General features: G+C 46.5%; 1 protein-coding gene across 2 annotated transcripts in view; it reads left to right on the top strand.

Moving 5' to 3' along the window:
- LRBA (LPS responsive beige-like anchor protein) overlaps nucleotides 1-17,825 on the top strand; it is a 2,244,423-nt gene that overhangs the window by 360,037 nt on the left and 1,866,561 nt on the right. For both annotated transcript variants that reach the window (XM_078676915.1, XM_078676916.1), the window contains exon 18: nucleotides 15,182-15,274. In XM_078676915.1, coding sequence (XP_078533041.1) covers nucleotides 15,182-15,274 — 93 coding nt within the window. The remainder of the gene's footprint in view (nucleotides 1-15,181; nucleotides 15,275-17,825) is intronic.

The following is a 17,825-nucleotide window of genomic DNA, read 5'->3' as shown; positions in this document are numbered from 1 at the left end:
TCAAGATCTCAGACAGAGGATGAGTCACAGTACAAAAGACCATTTGGAGCAGCTCCTAGCCCTATCCAGCTGAACATCCAATGGCAGAAGGATGACGACAGAGATGACCAGTGTGCTGGAGATAACAATAAGAGTGATAATGGTGATACTATGACGACGAAGAGGAATCACATTGTGGTTACGGACATTCTCACTATGGTAGGCGTTATGAAAGGTTTGACCAATCATGAAGAACAGATGGCTCATGTCCCGGTCAGCCTTATTAACGAACTGTGTCGGATGATACAGGATTATCTGTGTCCATTAACTCTAGAGGCTCCTAGATCCAGTAAACTTCAATACCACAATCTCTTGCAGTACTCCACCCTATCCGCCACAATCTCAGATCCAACCAAGCCATGTTCTGCTGATGGATTGTGACTCGTCCAATTATAACAATTTACCAGATTAAGGAAAATGTTCACAGCGCACACAGACCAGAACAGATGAATGGGAGGTCTATCGCACCCACTTCCAACATACCACCTCCCTCATACAGAATGTCCAGAGTTCTTTGTCATCTTCTGGTCTCAGAAGGATGTCCTTCATGCCTCCTACTGTGGGATGTCTGCAGCTCCCCCTCAACTGTATTTTCTGCCCCATCCTGCTTCACATTGTAGCTGGCCGGGTAAGTAATACAGCTTGCAGTCCCGAAAAGCTGGCCTGCCCTCTGTCGTTGGCAATCTTAACTCTTTCAGAGTCCCTCTGTGTGATCCAGTGCCCCACACTAAGTAATATAGATCTTTGACAGTTATCAATAGTGGTAGGGCTCTTCAGAAGGATACACTTTCTCTTCTCACTCCAAGCGCTGTCCTAAAATTCCGTTATGAGAAATATGCCTGGTTATAGTATAGTCACAACTCTAGATATGTAAATGAAGTAGCTTCCAATCTCAGTCTTTTAGAAACCTCAGGATGAGCCACTCTATGCACCTGGTGTGCATCAGGAGTATGCTGGATTTTCTCCAGTTAAAGCGAAGCCCAGATAGTCTTTTAGATGTTTGTCGCACTCATCGTCACATCAGTTTCAACACTGATGTCTTTTAGGGTCCGCAACATCATCTGCATAAAGTGATATGTGCTACACTCCACTGTTGGTTATGCCTTCATCATTACCACCTCCATATATCTGCTTATTTGCAAGTGGTTCAGTTGTTGGTGAAAATATTAGCAGGGTCAGGGAACCTCTTTCTATGGCAGAAGATGCTGAAATCACTGGACCAGGTCTGACTCGCTGCAGCGTTTGTATAGGCAGTGAGGTCCATTTAAGAAATCCTGCCCTGAAGGTCAGTCTCTCTTGTACAGCAAATAAGAGTCTCCAGCTCAGTGGGTTATACACTTTTCCAACATCTGCAGACCATACAGTGGCCCTCGTGAGAAAAGATGCATATTCATCCAATGCAATCTTTGTTGTAATCTTGATTCACATCAATGATGCGAATTGGGTGAAACTATCAGAGTGCACTTGTTTGCAGAAAGAAAGAACAGGACTGAAGCAGTGTGTCCTGTGATATGAAGTCATCAGCTACTCGGAGCTAGTCCTTTGCAGTGCACAACCACCCTGTAGGAGGCCTGATCCAACACTTTCTCCAAGGATGGCAAATAATCACTTCTGACAGATGGGTCCTTCAAGAACGTTCAGTGGATCTATGGCCTTCTGTTCCTTTCTAACCAGCTGCCTTTTCCAGCCCCACCATTTTGGCTTTCGGAGGAACAGCTGGATATTTTGTTGCAGGAGGTACAGGCTCTTTTGACCAAGGGGCCATAGACCGGACCTGGCCTCGTAAATAGGAATCAGTTATTTGCTCCGCTATTGCCTCAGGCTAAAAAAGGATGAAGGCCGTCATCCTATTTTAGATCTCCGCCCTCTCAGTGCTTAATTCTGCGTCTCCTTGAATCGGGTAACTGGTTGGTAGCCCTGGACCTCCAAAATGTGTATTTTCAATGTATCTGGACGGCAGTCCCTCAGACGCTACTTGCGGTTTAAAGTAGGTCAGGAGCATTTTCAGTTTGCCATGTTCCCCTTCAGTCTCACCAGTGCCTTCTGGGTACTCACAAAAGTGATGGCGGTGGAACTTGCTTGGCAGTTCGTGCCGTACTGTTCCCATGAGGCACAGGGTCAGACTGATTTGCATATGGGCCTGTCTGAACTGGGGTGGCGGAGAGAGCTAAAGAATGATGATGGATTAAACCCAGATCAGTTGACTGGGGGTGAGTGCTTGCAATGTTCAACATTATGTCCATCATACCCTTTGGTTTTGCGGTGGTCGTTGTAGGAGAGTGGGGTCTGCAATCCTATGGTCACCCCAGATTTTTGCTTTTTGCTTCACTGGTTTACGACTTTCCCTGGCTGTGGGCCTGCTAATCAGACCCACAGCCTAGCTGTTCTCTCTCTAAATTGACAACCATGTACTTTAGGTGCATTTACCAATTGGTACTGGGCCACCTTATCGGTCCCTGTACAGTGTACCTTAGGTATCCAGGGCATAGGTGTACCCAGGGCCTACCAGGGGCTGAAGCATGTATTATGCCACCCCTGGCTGGCCATCTAAAACAGACACAACTGTAATCACCCTTTGCTGTAGATATAGTATACCTATATCTAACCCTACAATGGACACATATATTCCTATCAGTCACTCCTATGGCAGGCCTTATCAATCCTGAAGGCAGAGTGCTTGGAATTATGTGAGATGGTGCTCTGGCATGAGCTGAGCCCGTCTGCAGCTTGCGGAACCAAGTCCTAATAGCTGTTCCATGATAATGCTATACCATATACTCTTAAGTGCATTATAATCCTCGCGGTTGAATGCTAACTCTGGTATAACATTATCAAAACATGTCGAGTATGGTGTCATACAAATTGGAATACTACCCCCTCGTCAATTCTGGCGACGGGGGTAGCATTCCACCCTTCTAGAGGGACACAACATGTATGTAACTGTGAACCACGGTTAAAGTTAACTCGAGCCTTGGCATCACAAAATGGATGCTGCCACCACAGACACAAGTCTGACCTCCTGCTGCTGGGAGTCCTTAAAGCGAGGGAGGCTTGGACAAAGGGTTTCCTGCCTGGGGAGGTGCTAGCACCACCCCAGACAGGATTTTGTATATTGGGTAGGATAGGCCTGAAAGGAATGAGACATGGCTGGGGCACACAAGGTGTCCTGTGCATACACCGGTTCAAACCAGTTGCTGGGGCATCCCTGCCCCAGCTCTGGCGCGAAACCGGACAAAGGATAGGGGGTGTAACCACCCCCCTTCCTGGTCCCACCCAGGGGAGGGACCTAGTCACCAGTACAGCCCCCTTTAGCAGGATAAAGGTAGGAGCTGGTCCCATTCCAAATTAGATTAATCCTGAACTACTCTACAAGAAGAAACTCTGGACTTCGACGTTCTGCTCCACAGAAGACTGAAGAAATCTCCCTTGTGGGCAAGGAGTGTCCACCCTGCAACTGCAGGCACCATCAAGCGTCCAGCGGCTTCACTTTGTCGTCTTCCATCGAGGATCCAGGCTTAAGAGCCCGACGAGACCCGGATTCCCGACCTCTCCGACCTCAACTCACATCTGCAGCCAAGCTGAGACCCGTGGGTGCGACGAGACACGTGGGACGGGCCATCTTGAAAGAAACTGCACTTCGCTTCCAGCACGACTCCCGAGGTAAACTCGACCAAGTGCTTTGGGGATTGAGAAGCCCCAGCCCCCGAACAGCTCCTGCACCGAAGATCAGCCCTCCAGCTTCCACGAGATCTGCGTGGGGCCCTTCTGCTTGTTTGCTGCTCGACGTGTTGTCTGGTCACTTGCCGGCTGGCTAGTGGCCTCCTAGACGACGAACCTTGAAATCTTCACTGCTGGTCTGGTTGCTCCAGACTGGCCCTTGCTCCCTTCCAAAAGAGGGGCACCTCGGACTCTCCTAGTCCGCACCAGACGCCTTTTCCACTCACCGCGTGGGTTGCCTTTGCCAAGGCCTGTTGACTCCAATCCCAGATCCGACACCGCCCACAGCGAGAGCCTGCGTGGGAGAGCTCGTGCCTCCATCCTGGTCGTCGGAGACACCTCCTGGTCCACGTGGCTGCAGAGTCAAGCGGCCACTCTTCACTTGATCGCGACGACAGCATCTGGTTCCTTCCTGGTTCCACACCGGTCACTGGCTAGTGACTTTGAACACTGTCCCCTCTGCTTTCAGGTCCTCTTCTTCACTGATCCACCCTTGGATCGCACCGGACATCTTCCTCCTGGTCGCGTGCAGCATCTTTTCCTCCAGGCTCCACAGACTTCAACGCGAGAACCCGACACACTTTGACACCTATGCACCCGCAGCCCGTGGGTGAGGTAACGAGAACATTTCGGTGCTCAAGGGTAGTTTAACTGTCCTGTGTCCAGTTCCACAGTCGTTTTTGTCCTAACTAGTCAGGATTGTCCGTTCTCGCCTTTAACTTGAACTGTACTGTCCATAGACGTTGTTACGCATCTCGCGTGTGAGTTCACACTCTGCACACGCGTTCGGTGGGCATCCTATTACTTACCTAGAGTCAGGGTAGCGTGGTCCCAACGATCCTACAGCCTCTGGACAGCTCCATTCCTTCTATCGACTTTCACATTCCACTTACTTAGTATATGGTTTGTCGTGCCCCTAGGGCACCATTGTAATTTCCTGCAACTTAACGTATTTTTCCTAAAAGATTGTCATGTGCTTAGCCCTCTGATCTCATAAAGAGTTCAGAGGTGTTGTTATTAATAAATATACTGTTTATTTTCATAACAACCTGTGTGGTGTCCTTTCATCTGGTATTCAAGGGGTTATATTGTGGTAAAACAGCTGGCTTCACATGCCAAAAGAGTTTAGCCTAAGAGTGCTTCGTCCATGCTACCATTAGGATAGCTGGTCTATAAGGTTGACTCACAACCAATCACCATAAGGGTTGTTTGGACTGATACAAGGTGATCACTAGAACTAGTGAGCATCATATATCAGGCCAACTTCTCACAGAGGTTGGGGTACCAGCTTTCCCCTGCCTCGACCACTGGCTGTTGAAGAACATTAGTTACTTACCTGTAAACTATGGTTCTCCAGTATTGGTGTCTTTCATAGATTCACATGCTTGAATATTCCCAGTCGTCGAAGTGGGAGTCCCACGGTACATAAAATAGTAGTCAAATATATATATATATATATATATATATATATATATATATATATATATATATATATATATATACCCCAAAAACAAGAAAGTCACGCGGCACACTTCTTGGCAGGTAAATATCAATTTTAATCGCTCAGGTCTTCAGCAAAACTCCAAGTTTTGCTGAAGACCTGAGCGATTAAAATTGATATTTACCTGCCAAGAAGTGTGCCGCGTGACTTTCTTGTTTTTGGAAATTAATTAAGACACGCTCCCGGTCTCAAAACGCGGGCACCAACAACAGCGTTCCCTCTGTGACGGGGACATTTGCGAGGATATATATATATACATATAGAAAATTATATATAATTATATATATACATAAAATGTAATGCGTATAAAATATATATATAAATATAACAGAGAGTTAAAAGTACCATAGAACTGAAAACAGGCCCATAGAAGCCTTAAAGGGAGAAATCACTTTAGTAACATATCACAGTCATTATAATGGTCCACATTCCAGCCAATCAGGCAACAGCACCCTCTAGAACCTTCTCCTCAGAAGCTCAAGCCCTCAGATTTTCGTAGCACCAAAGTAACCATGAGTGTATGAGGAGAAGAGAGCCTCTGAGGGGAGGAAGGGTGGGTCGCATGTGAATCTATGAAAGACACCAATACTGGAGAACCACAGTTTACCGGTAAGTAACTAATGTTCTTCTCCAGTATTAGGGGTGTCTTTCATAGATTCACATGCTTGAATAAGAGTAGAAAGCAGTAAAATATTACATGAGTCCTAAAAGGTAATGCAAAACCAGAGAAGTAACACTATAGTATAACTCAAATAGCATACAGTGAAACATAATTTAAAACCTTTTATGACAGGAGGCGGGAAGCAACAGAGGCTCACCTTAGTTAAAAAGATTTCGTAGCACAGCTTGGCCCACAGCAGCATCCGTGGCGTCCGCTGATTCCAGGCAATAGTGCCTCGTGAACGTGTGTCTGCTCGACCACGTTGCCGCTCTGCAGATCTGGTGTAGAGGCACTCCAGCAAAGAGGGCGGTAGATGATGCCACAGCCCTTGTCGAATGTGCTCGTACCGGAGTAGAAAGAGGTTTTCCGGCTTGGCAATGGCAAAAAGATGGCAGAAGAAATCCATCTAGTAATGGATTGTTTGGTGACTGGCTGTCCTTTGCATGGTCGGCCATAGGCCACAAAGAGCTAGTCTGATTTACGAAAAGGTGCGGTGCGCTGGATGTAAAATTTCAGGCAACGGTTTAAGTCCAGTGAATGAAAAGAACGCTCAGCCGGAGACTGAGGATTTGGGAAGAAAGTTCTGAGAACTACTGGCTCATTCAGATGGAAATCCGAGGGCACCTTGGGAATGAATTTTGGATTTGTACGCAAAGTAACAGTGTCCTTGGAGAATTGGAGAAATGGAGGTTGGATTGTGAATGCTTGGATATCACTTACTCGCCTTGATGATGTCAGTGCGAGCAGAAGAGCAACCTTCCATGTGAGAAATGTCAAATCTGCTGAATGGATTGGCTCAAAAGGAGGTAATAGGAGTTGAGATAAAAACCAGATTCAAGCGCCATGGAGTCGGAGGACGACGAATTGGAGGATACAATCGAAAGAGGCCTGTAAAAAACTGTTGAATGATCCGAGAGGAATACAGAGATGTGGTGCCATCATGATGAAAGCGGGAAATCGCTGCCAAAAAGACTTTAAGAGTGGAATGAGAAAGTCCTGATTTTGCTAAAGATAAGAAAAAAGGCAGGATTTGCTCCGGCTTAGCGTGCATTGGATCAAGAGTTTCTTTGTGGCACCAGACACAAAAACGTTTCCATTTTAGTTGATATGTTTTAATGGTGGAGGGAGCGCGTGCATGAGTCAGCACATCCCTGCACTCGGAGCAACATTTAAACTTGCAAATTCATTGTATTCAGGTTCCAGGCGTGCAGTTGGAGATACGCCGGATCCGGATGGCAAATGCGGCCTTGGTTCATGGTGAGCAGGTGGGGCAGAGGATGAAGTGGGATTGGGTTGCACATGGACAAAAGAAGGAGGTCCGAGAACCACGGACGACGTGGCCACCGGGGCGCAATCAGAATGACATGGCATGGTTGAAGCTTCATCCTGTGCAGCAGACGCGGGATGAGAGGGAGCGGGGGGAAAGCGTAAACTAATTCGCTCGACCAGTTGATCGAAAACGCATTCCCGCTCGAATCTCTGTGGGGATGCCGACTTGCGAAGCGTCTGCATTTGCGATTGGTTGAAGTCTCAAACAGATCCAGCTATGGTTGGCCCCACTGGCGAAAGATGTATTCCAGAATGGGTTGGTGAAGTTCCCATTCATGGTTGTCTGCCAGAGTCGGCGAGGGTGTTGGAGACGCCCGGCACGTGGACTGCTGTCAGATGAACTTGATGTTGGATTGCCCAAGTCCAGATTTCTTGTGCCTGTTTGGAAAGCAGGAGAGACCTCCCTGCTTGTTGAGGTAGTGCATGCTGGTTGTGTTGTCTGTCCGCACCAGCAGTGAATGGCCCTGGATCAGTATCCGGAAGGACTTCAGGGCAAGGAAGATGGCCAAGAGTTCTAGACGATTTATATGCCATCTGCGTTGAGCTGTCGTCCATTTGCCCTTGACTGACATGTGCCCCCCTACCCTCTAAGGAAGCATCCGTTGTGAGGGTGAGTGAAGGAGGTGTTTCTTGGAAAGGCCGCCCGCGGCGATATTCGGAAGGTGAGCCCACCATTCCAAAGCTGTTTGAATGCGGGGGGTCAGGTAGAGTTTGTCGTTGAACAACCCCGAAACCTGTCTCCATTGTTTGTCCACCTCCTCCTGTATGACTCTCATGTGAAATCTGCATTGTGGGATCAGATGTATGCAAGAGGAGGCCATGCCCAGAAAAGATTTCAGGATCCGGACAGAAACTGACTTTTTTGGTTTGAGAAAAGCGACCATCTTGAGGATGCGAAGTTGTCGCTCCTGGGACACGAACACCTGTGCCAGACGAGAATCGATTAAGGCTCCTAGAAAGATTCTCTGTTGTGAGGGGCGAAGATGAGACTTTTCCCGATTCACAGAAAGGCCCAAGGTGTGAAATAGAGACAGACAGGTCTGAGTATGCTGTCTTGCTGTTTGAAGTGTCTGTGCTTTTATTAGACAATCGTCCAGATAAGGATAAAATTTAATGCCTTGCAGGCGAAAGAAAGCTGCGACCGGAGCCATGATCTTCGTGAAGACTCTCGGCGCTGATCGAAGGCCGAAAGGCAACACCTTGAACTGGAAGGGCTTCGATCCGACAGTGAAGCGAAGATATTTCCTGTGTTTGTGATGTATTTGGCACATGGAAATATGCATCTTGTAGGTCGATAGTGGAGAGGAACTCTCTGGGATTGAGGTATTGCAAAATTTCCACTAGGGTCAACATTCGGAAAGTTTGTGATTTGATGAATTTATTGAGGGCTCGTAAGTCCAGAATGGGCCGCCATTCTCCCGATTTCTTCTTGATTAAAAAGAAGTGGGAATAAAAGCCCCTTCCCTGTTGTGCTCGAGGGACCACTTTGACAGCCCCTTTTTGTATCATGATCTTGACTTGAGCCAACAGATCTTTTAAATGAGGTGGTGGGGGACCAGAAGGTCGACGGCTGGGTGGAAATTTTGTAAACTCAAGAACATGTCCTTTCGAGATGACATCCAGGACCCAACGATCCGAGGTGATACAAGACCAGTTGGAGAAGTTTCGGGAGATTCGACCTCCAATTTTCAGAGTCGGAGAACACTTGTCGGGGAAGTCACTGTTTTTTGGAGGTGTTTCCCCCTCTGTAATTAGTTTTCCTCCGATAAGGTCTTGAATCGGAGTGGCGATTCTGAGATTGATAGCTGTACCTTTGTTGTCGCCATAGGAGCGATACTGGGAGGAGCCACGAAAATTGGAAGAGCTACCCCTGCCACGTGCTCCTCGAAAGGGCCGCTTCCTGTACTGGAGGCTTCCTAAGGCACGAGCAGCATCTGTGTCCTTCTTAATGGATTCAAGAGCGTCATCAACATGCTTGCCAAACAGTGAGTCCCCATCATATGGCAAGTCCAGAATTCTCGCCTGCACCTCGGGCCGAAAAGCTGTTGATTTGAGCCAGCCCTGGAGTCGTAAAACTGCAGCTCCAGCAAGTTGTCTGAATCCTGTTGACGAGATGTCAACAGCACAATCTATAATCTCTGCAGAGATCTTTTCTCCCTCCTGGATTATCGTCTGGGCCTCGGTGCGGACAGAATCCGGGAGCTGGTTAATCAAGGCCGCAATCTCAGACCACATTTGGCGGTCATATCTCCCAAGGATGGCCAGGGAGTTAGCAGCTCTGACCGTTGTGGCAGCCATGGTGGTAAACTTCTTGCCGATAGAATCCAACCGGCGTCCCTCTTGGTCTGGAGGGGAGGTTAGAGGAGTGGCTGGATTCCCTGAACGTTTCTGGGCAGCCTGAGTAACAACGGAGTCCGCCTTGGGATGAGAGACAAGGCATACTGGAGAGTCTGCAGGCGCCTTGCACTTTTTGTCCAGACGTGGTAATACAGCTGGGATGGAGTTTGATCGTGCCATAAGTTTAAGGCCTTCCTGCCAAATAAAATCAATGATTGGGATGGTATGAGTTTGTTTAAGAGGCTGACCTTTGAAGTCGTAGAGGAAGCAATCCGTTTGTTGCATCTCTATTGTTAAATGGAAGCGCTTGGCAGCACGCACCATTAAGTTATGAAAACTTCCAATGTCCACCGGCGGAGAAGGCAAAGGCGATGTCGGTGGGGTAGATGGCTTTGAGCTCTATAATCATCCCAGTCCGCGAGGACGTCACCTTGATCAGTGTCCTGATGGACATCCGCGTCTTCATCAGTATCTGGCTGCGGATGGGCTGGCGACTGCGGTATTTCCGCATGTACAGGTGTTGGCGCCGCAGGATGAGGGGTTGGTGAGGTAGGCGCAGATGGAGGGAACCTGCGATTGTAATCGTCCAACATGTTCTGGAAGTTGGTCACCAGAGAAGACGGTATTTGCTTCATACGTTGTTCATGTTTTGCCTCAAAGCGAGCATCCTGAACAGGAAACAGAGCACCTCCTTCCTCATCATACTCGTCATCTTCATCCTGGCACTTTATATTAAGTTCAGATGGACTGTTAGCAGGACGAAATACCTCATTGACATAGAAACAGTCATCAGAGTCGTCTTCTGCAGACTCAAATAATTTTGTTGGCAGAGTTTGTCATTGGACTCAATGGAACAGGCCGTTTCACCACAGAAGCTGTAACCACCGTGAAAGTAGTTGCTGTAGCGAGTGAATGTTGCGCCGTCGACGGTCCCGTCGACGAGATGGCAGCAGATGGCAATGGAGTCGTCGACGGAGGTAATATCTTCTCCGTAGTCGACGTAGATTTCCGTGCTGTCGACGGAGTTGTCGACGAAGATGAAGTCGTCGACACAGGAGGAACCGTCGACGGCACCATCAACGAGGATCTTGCCGTCAACGTAACCGTCGATGAGGCAGTCGACGAGGTCTTGGCCGTCGACGAGGTCTTGGCCCGTCGACGAGGATGTTGTCGTCGACGAAGAGGAGGCCGTCGACGAAGGGCGTGTCGACGGGGTCTTCGACGATGAATGCTTCAGCACAGGCGTCGACGAGGCCGGTTTAACGGCCGTCGACGAAATCTTTAAAATAGATGAAATAGGCCTCACCTCTGGAAGCGTCGACGACGAGGTAGACGTCGTCGTTGTAGACTTCGTTGACATAGAACATGTCGTCAACGTTGGTACAGCGTTGACGGATCTCGTTGTCGTCGACGGTCCCGTCGACGAGCTGGCGCTCGATTTAGATAACGAGGGCACAGCTTGGGATTGCGACCCCAGAGAACCAGGTCCTGTAGGCGTGGAAGCTTGCAAATCCCGTGGGGAGACGGATTTAGAAGCGTCGACGAGCTTCTTTCTCTTCAGAAAAGGAGATGGCATCTCAGTCTCTGACCCACGCTTGAGAGAGGCTTTGGAATGGAAAGAAGACACGCTTTCCACGTCAGAAACTGCACCTTCGGAAGTCTTCAACTTCTGTAGCCACAGAAGGAGACGTGCCTCTCTATCCTTCAATGTCTTTGAGGAGAAGGTCCTACAGAACTTGCAGTTCTTAACTTCATGGTCCGGATAAAGACAGTAAATACACTTACTGTGAGGATCTTCATGAAACAGACGGAGCTTTCCACAGGATGAACAAGGATTTTTTAGTTGTAGACATCTTCAGGGTTGAAGTAAGCAAAAGAGTTGAAGAAACTGAGCAGAGCTCAGGGAGACTCCCTTTACACGACGTGTGGTAGAACATCTGAGGGCTTGAGCTTCTGAGGAGAAGGTTCTAGAGGGTGCTGTTGCCTGATTGACTGGAATGTGGACCATTATAATGACTGTGATATGTTACTAAAGTGATTTCTCCCTTTAAGGCTTCTATGGTCCTGTTTTCAGTTCTATGGTACTTTTAACTCTGTTATATTTATATATATTTTATATGTATTACATTTTATGTATATGTATAATTATATATAATTTTCTATATGTACATATATATATATATATATATATATATTTTACTACTATTTTATGTACCATGGGACTCCCACTTCGACGACGGGGAATATTCAAGCATGTGAATCTATGAAAGACACCCCTAATACTGGAAAAGGTAGGCTCCCCATAGTCAGTCGTAGACCACCTCCAAATAACAGTAAACGACCTGACATTGTTGGGGTTCATAATCAACATGCCGAAGTCACTGCTGACTCTTTTACACAGGCTCGCTTTCATCGGAGCCATCTTGGATACAGTGCAGTTCAAGGCTTTTCTTCCATCACAAAGAGTCCAGGACATTAACACTATGATCCTGATGTCTCAACCTCTGTCCTGGGTCTGTGAGTGGCTCTGAGGCCTCTTGGCCTCCCTCATGCTGCTTATCAACTACGGCAGTTGGCATATGCAAGCTCTGTAGTGGAACCTGAAGTCTAATTGGGCCAGCACCAAGGGAACCTGTTGGAATCCATCCATGTTTTGAAAGAGACTTAACAAGATAGGCAGTGGTGTCTGCTCGACCACAGTTGGAAAAGTGGCAGTCTCTTCTCACTTATACACCCAGAGCTGACAGTGGTGACTGATGCAACGCTCGTGGGTTGAGCAGGTCTTGTGGGAAAGGTGGCGATCCGAGAACTCTGGTCTCCCAACAGATCCAACCTGACGGAGTTGTGGGCCATTCGCCTTGCTTTGAAGGCCTTTTTACCGTCCATCAAAGGTAGGCTGGTATAGGTCCTCATGCACAACACCACTGCTATGCGGTACTGCAACAAACAGGGTGGTTCAAGGTTCTGGGTACCGTGCCAAAAGGGTCTTCGCTTCTGGAGTTGGCTGGGACATCAGGGCATTTCCGTGATCGAGAGCCACCTGGCGGGATCGTTGAATGCCAGGGTGGACGAGTTCCGCAGACCGTGCCTTACAGATGACTAATTGTGGTTCATTCTGGGGTGGCACAGAGCATCTTCCATCAATGGGTAAACCCTGGTCTGAATTTTTTTGCCACTGCTGAGTTTGCACACTGTCCATGCTTTTGCGCACTGGTTTTCCAAGAAGGCAGTCTCTGGGAGACCCATTCCAGATAGAGTAAAGCACTACACTCGTGCATTTCTGCCCCTTCCTCTCCTGCTCTCCAGTACTAAAAAAAGGCTGCAGGTTGGACCAAAGAGTGTGTAGTATCCTGAGCATCTGTCCCAAGATCAGGCTTCTGCTTTAAAGAATCCCCCTTCACAGCCACCAAGCAGGGTTCTGCACAATCTACACTTTCAGGCATGTAGATTGAGTGTCGGCAGATGACTGCGTTCAGTCTCCCTCCTGAGATTGTGGATGGTATCTTTGCTGCACAGCTCCCCTCTACAAAGTGTATCAGACACTGGGACAGATTTGTTTCCTAGTGTGGTGTCTGCAACAGAGACCTGTTGCAGCAAAGCTGTTGGATGTCTTACTGTTTCTTTTGTGTTTGGCTCAGCTAGGACTTGGGAGTGGGCACCATTAAAGGTTATTTGATGGCCCTTTGAGGCTTTTTGCATTTGCCGGATCAGCCACCCTGGTTTAAATCACCTGTTGTGATGAGGTTTCTAAAATGTCTAACACACATTTATCCCTAAACCCTTTGTGATGCAACAGTGGTATCTCAGTTCAGTCCTGACTTTCCGTATGTGTACTCCCTTTAAGCCATTGCACAGCTGCTCTCTAGGTCTTCAGATTGAAGACTGTATTCCTTGTTGAGATTACTTCAGCTTGTCATATGAGTGTGCTTCAGGCCCTCTCAGTGCAGAGGCCCTACAACACCTATTTCCCAGAGAAACTGTTGTTGAGGACCAAGGCAGCCTTTTTGCCAAAACTTGTGACTCCTTTTCACATTGGGCATTCCATCACCCTTCTATGCTCCACCTCACCCCCCAAAAAAGGAGGAGAGATTCCATCCGCTGGACCCCAAAAGACCCTTAAGCTTTGTATGGATGTCACCAAATACCATTGGGTGTATGATCATCTCTTTTGGGTTTTTCTGGGGCTAAGAAAGGTAAGGCAGTGCAGAAATGGACTTTCTCAAGTTGGGTAGTGACCTGCATCAAGATATGCTATGTTTTGTTCAAGGAACAGCTTCTGGAGCGACTGAGGGCTCATCCCACCAGAGCCATGGCTGCTACCATTGAACTGGTATACGAAATGGCTGTTATCATTTGTTAGGTTGTGCCATTGGTGTCCATACACAAATTAACAAACCACCTTAACAGCCAGGAGTAATTGGAAGGGCATTTCACCCGTTCCGTAATGTTGCACTTTTTGGTCGCCGCCCATTTCAATGTCTGCACCTTGGAATGTATTGGTTTGGTATCTGTTCTAAAGGTGAGAAATCTGCGGTTAGACATATCCATCAAAAGAGAAAGTTACTTGCCTTCAGTAACTCTTTCTTGTGGATACTCCAACCGCCGATTCCTCACTGTCCTCCTGTCTTCCCTGTTCTGTGGAACGGTCTCTTATTCTAGTTACAAATATCCCAAGCTAGAGCTCTACACACTGGTACTCTGTTTTTTGGCTCTACGTCTGATGGTGGGGACTGAGTCAATAAAGAAACTGATGTCCGCGCGCCCTTGTGGCTCTTATATGGGGCAGTTTATCACTCCTGAATGGAACAAAGTCAACATGGAGCTGCAAGGCACCATCTTTAGGTGCGGTACAGCACTGCTGTGTAACAGTTTCTAGATCCAGTCTAGTGCCTGGGGATATTATAAAGGTGAGGAATCTGCAGTCAGATAGAGTATCCACCAGAAAGAGCATTATTGAAGGTAAATACCTTGTTATTTTTGAAGAGAGATGATTCGGTGGTATTGGTTCTAGTTGTATAGTCGAACCACGCATTCATTTAGCACGCATACCTTTACAACGTGGTCCGAACCACAAATGCATCTTTACAATGCATTCCTTTACCACGCAAGTCGTTACACCAACTTGCCTTAGAGAAAGCGCTGGACTTTGGAGTAGTATAATTTACTATTCCAGCTCCAGTCTGCGCAACAGTATGGAAAATGCCAGACTTAACACCTTGAACGCTATGGGGATTTTTCTCCTGTGCTGGAACTCGATGAACTCCATTATTCATGACGAGCTGGGCTCGTCATCAGCGTAGCAGGAGGCTACTGCATGACGAGCCCAGCTCGTCATGAGCGTGGAAGGGGTTAAAGTCGAACATCAGTTCAACAATGCTTTCCCTACGGCAAGTGGTTGTAACGACTTGCGTGGTAAAAGAATGCTTTGTAAAGGCACTGCGTGGTTTGTGTCTGTTTGAGACTGTTTCCCGTTGGCTTTTGAGACTGCAGATTTATTTTTTTGGGTTCTAACAAGGACCCCGGAAACATGTGTTATTTAACTTCTTTAATAGTTGGCTAACTTAAACAACCATATTTTTTTTTTCTTTCTTCCACAGTGTTATCTACAAACTTTTGGCATCCAAAAGTGAAGGAATTCGTGTGCAAGCTTTGAAAGCTCTCGGGTTCTTTTTGAAGCACCTAGCCCCCAAGTAAGTACTGCCTGAACTTCAGTACAAGATGAAAAAGAAAACTCTTCCTATGACTAGAAAGTACTGAAAATTAAATAATGCTGTATTTATTTTACATGTTTGTATATATTTACTGTTTATGTAAATTGGTGTATTCACTTTCTGGTTGATAAATATATAAAAGGTGTTTTATGGATCTACACTACAGGCATAGAGTAACAGCATAGTATGTAATTATTTGTATAGCGCAAACCTACCCAGAAGGCAGCGGAGTGATGGACATGGTCAAAGGCTACAGTCAATGAGTGGTTGGAGATGTAGCTGATTTCTGGGACTTGTTACTGTTACTACATTTGTGATGTAGTGTTCCCTAAAGTGGTACGTCCTCAACTCTTTCCTAAATTGGAGCAGAGTTGTGGTAGACCTGATGGGCGCAGGGCTATTCTAGATGCTGGTTTCATAGACAGGAAGGCCTACTGACTTTTTTCGTTTTCTACACGTCTTTATCTCCAGACTGATGGTATTGTTGCTGTAGGTGGGCAGAGAGTCACCAGTAACTTCAAGTGTATCTGCAAGATACTCAGGGGTGCTGGTAATAATGATGTGGCTCGTTTTGAAGATGATGGGGAGAGCCAGTGAAGTTCTTCAGGATGAGGGTGATGTGACCATTTTCTTTAGGATGCCCTAAAGAAGGGGGCAGGGGGTACAGTGGAGTTTTCGAGTTAGTGGAGCAGGGTATTGCCACCAACCATATGCAAGAGAATGTGTGAAAAGTAGTTTAGTAGTGGTTTTACGTTGTGTTCTGCTTAATCTGAGGTGCAGGCTGTGCACATACGTTTATAAAGTGAGTATGGTTCAGTGTAGTAGTCTTTCGGATTTAGGGAACACACATTTACTAATAAAGTTAAATGTGGATATCTTAATTGAGAAAACATTTCTCCACATCAAGGCACATCTGGGTGAAATGAGTCTACAAAAGCTGTTGTTTTTGTAGGATTAAAATTGGTATGGCATATCAACCCGACGACTCTTAAGGCACATGTGCTAAGTTAGTATTGAATCTGGCACTGTAGCAAGCTACAAACTGGCCCACAAACTCTTTTTATGCTGGCAGCTTTCATTTAGCCAGCTTTGTTTCAATGGATTATTATACCTATAATATGTTGTAATTGAGACCTGGGCCTAGTAAAAGACAAGATGCCATCAAGTTTCACCAGTTGAGGCACTGTGCATCAGATTTGCCCCACCAGCGATAAATGTTGACCCTATGAATTGCAGGTAGGGTAGTGTTGGACTTCACCAGGGCAGTAAAAAGATTTGCATTAGTCAGTTGAGATGTTGATTGGCAGGGTATATTTAACACTGTTGGTTTATTTCTTAAAGTTATGCATTTTAATGTTGAACCATGTCAGTCCCTACTCCCTGTTAGTTTTTAGGTCGAGCCTGGGCAGCACATTCGCTGCTCTGCGAGGCATGCTGAATTGAGGTATGGACTTGAAGCCCCACCCACACTCCGCCCATATTTTTCATTGGCTTGTGTCATTATCCTTGGTGAATGCTGGCTTCTAATTCGTTAATAGGTTTGTTAGTCCCTCCTTAGTACCACCTTGTCTTCCATTTGTAACCTTTCATGAGGACATCCCCTGCTATATGCGTTTGTAACCTTTAATTACAGCCTCCAAGCACTATTTTGTTGAATGCTTTTCACAATGTTCTCTTGTAAGGTTTTATGTTTTTTTCTCATAGCACGGTACGCCACAGTGGCGCCGCGCATTTGATTTATTTGCGGCCACTTTGCGGCGCTGAACGCGGCCTTATGTTAGTTTTTTCTATTTAACTTTTGTTTGTAAATCGCCCCATGCTGCGCTTTCACGTTAATGAGGCCTCATCCCTTTCTTTAGACGAGCCGCGTCTAAGGAAAGTGGCACTCCGCCATTAAACAAAGTGCAGCTTCGAGCACTTTTGCAAACCACCATTTGCAATGCAATAGGTCTTTAATTTTTGAGGGATTCGTAAATGGGAGACCTATTGCACTGCAAATGCTTATTGTTTTTATCATCAGTAAAAACATCTGTGGCAATAGCGCTTCTAGTGAAAGGATGTGCCACTTTTGTTCAGAATGTGCCTTTTTTTCATTAAATAAGTTAGTGGTGGTTGTAGATTTACACTATTTATGAAACATGTAAAATAGGAGAAACCTCGCTCTTTTGTTCCCTGTGCTCCCTCTGCTAATGCTCTCTTTAAGTTTAGCTGCTGTATCACATAGGTTACAACAGCTTTTGCTATGTTCATTCTGAGACTAGTTATTCGACTAACTGGCTATTGGTGAAAGAACTATGTTGTGAAACGTTTTTACCCAACAATTTTGTTCATTAGTTGAGTGTTTTCTCCTGAAAGAATGTAGTGTGTGAGGAAGCAGTCCTTTTTTAAGCAGGAGATCTAAATATCCCAGCCAGTGATGTATTTTATTTGGTTAACTAAAAATAACTTGCTTAGAAAAGAACTATTAACTGTGCGTACATTTCTGTTTACTGTGACATCATATTATCAAACATTCGTTTCATGAATAAGC

The sequence above is a fragment of the Lissotriton helveticus genome, chromosome 2_1 (assembly GCF_964261635.1).
Source record: "Lissotriton helveticus chromosome 2_1, aLisHel1.1, whole genome shotgun sequence".
NCBI lineage: Eukaryota > Metazoa > Chordata > Amphibia > Caudata > Salamandridae > Lissotriton > Lissotriton helveticus.
The sequence above is the reverse complement of the archived record's forward strand: the minus strand, read 5'-3'. Positions and strand labels throughout refer to the sequence as shown.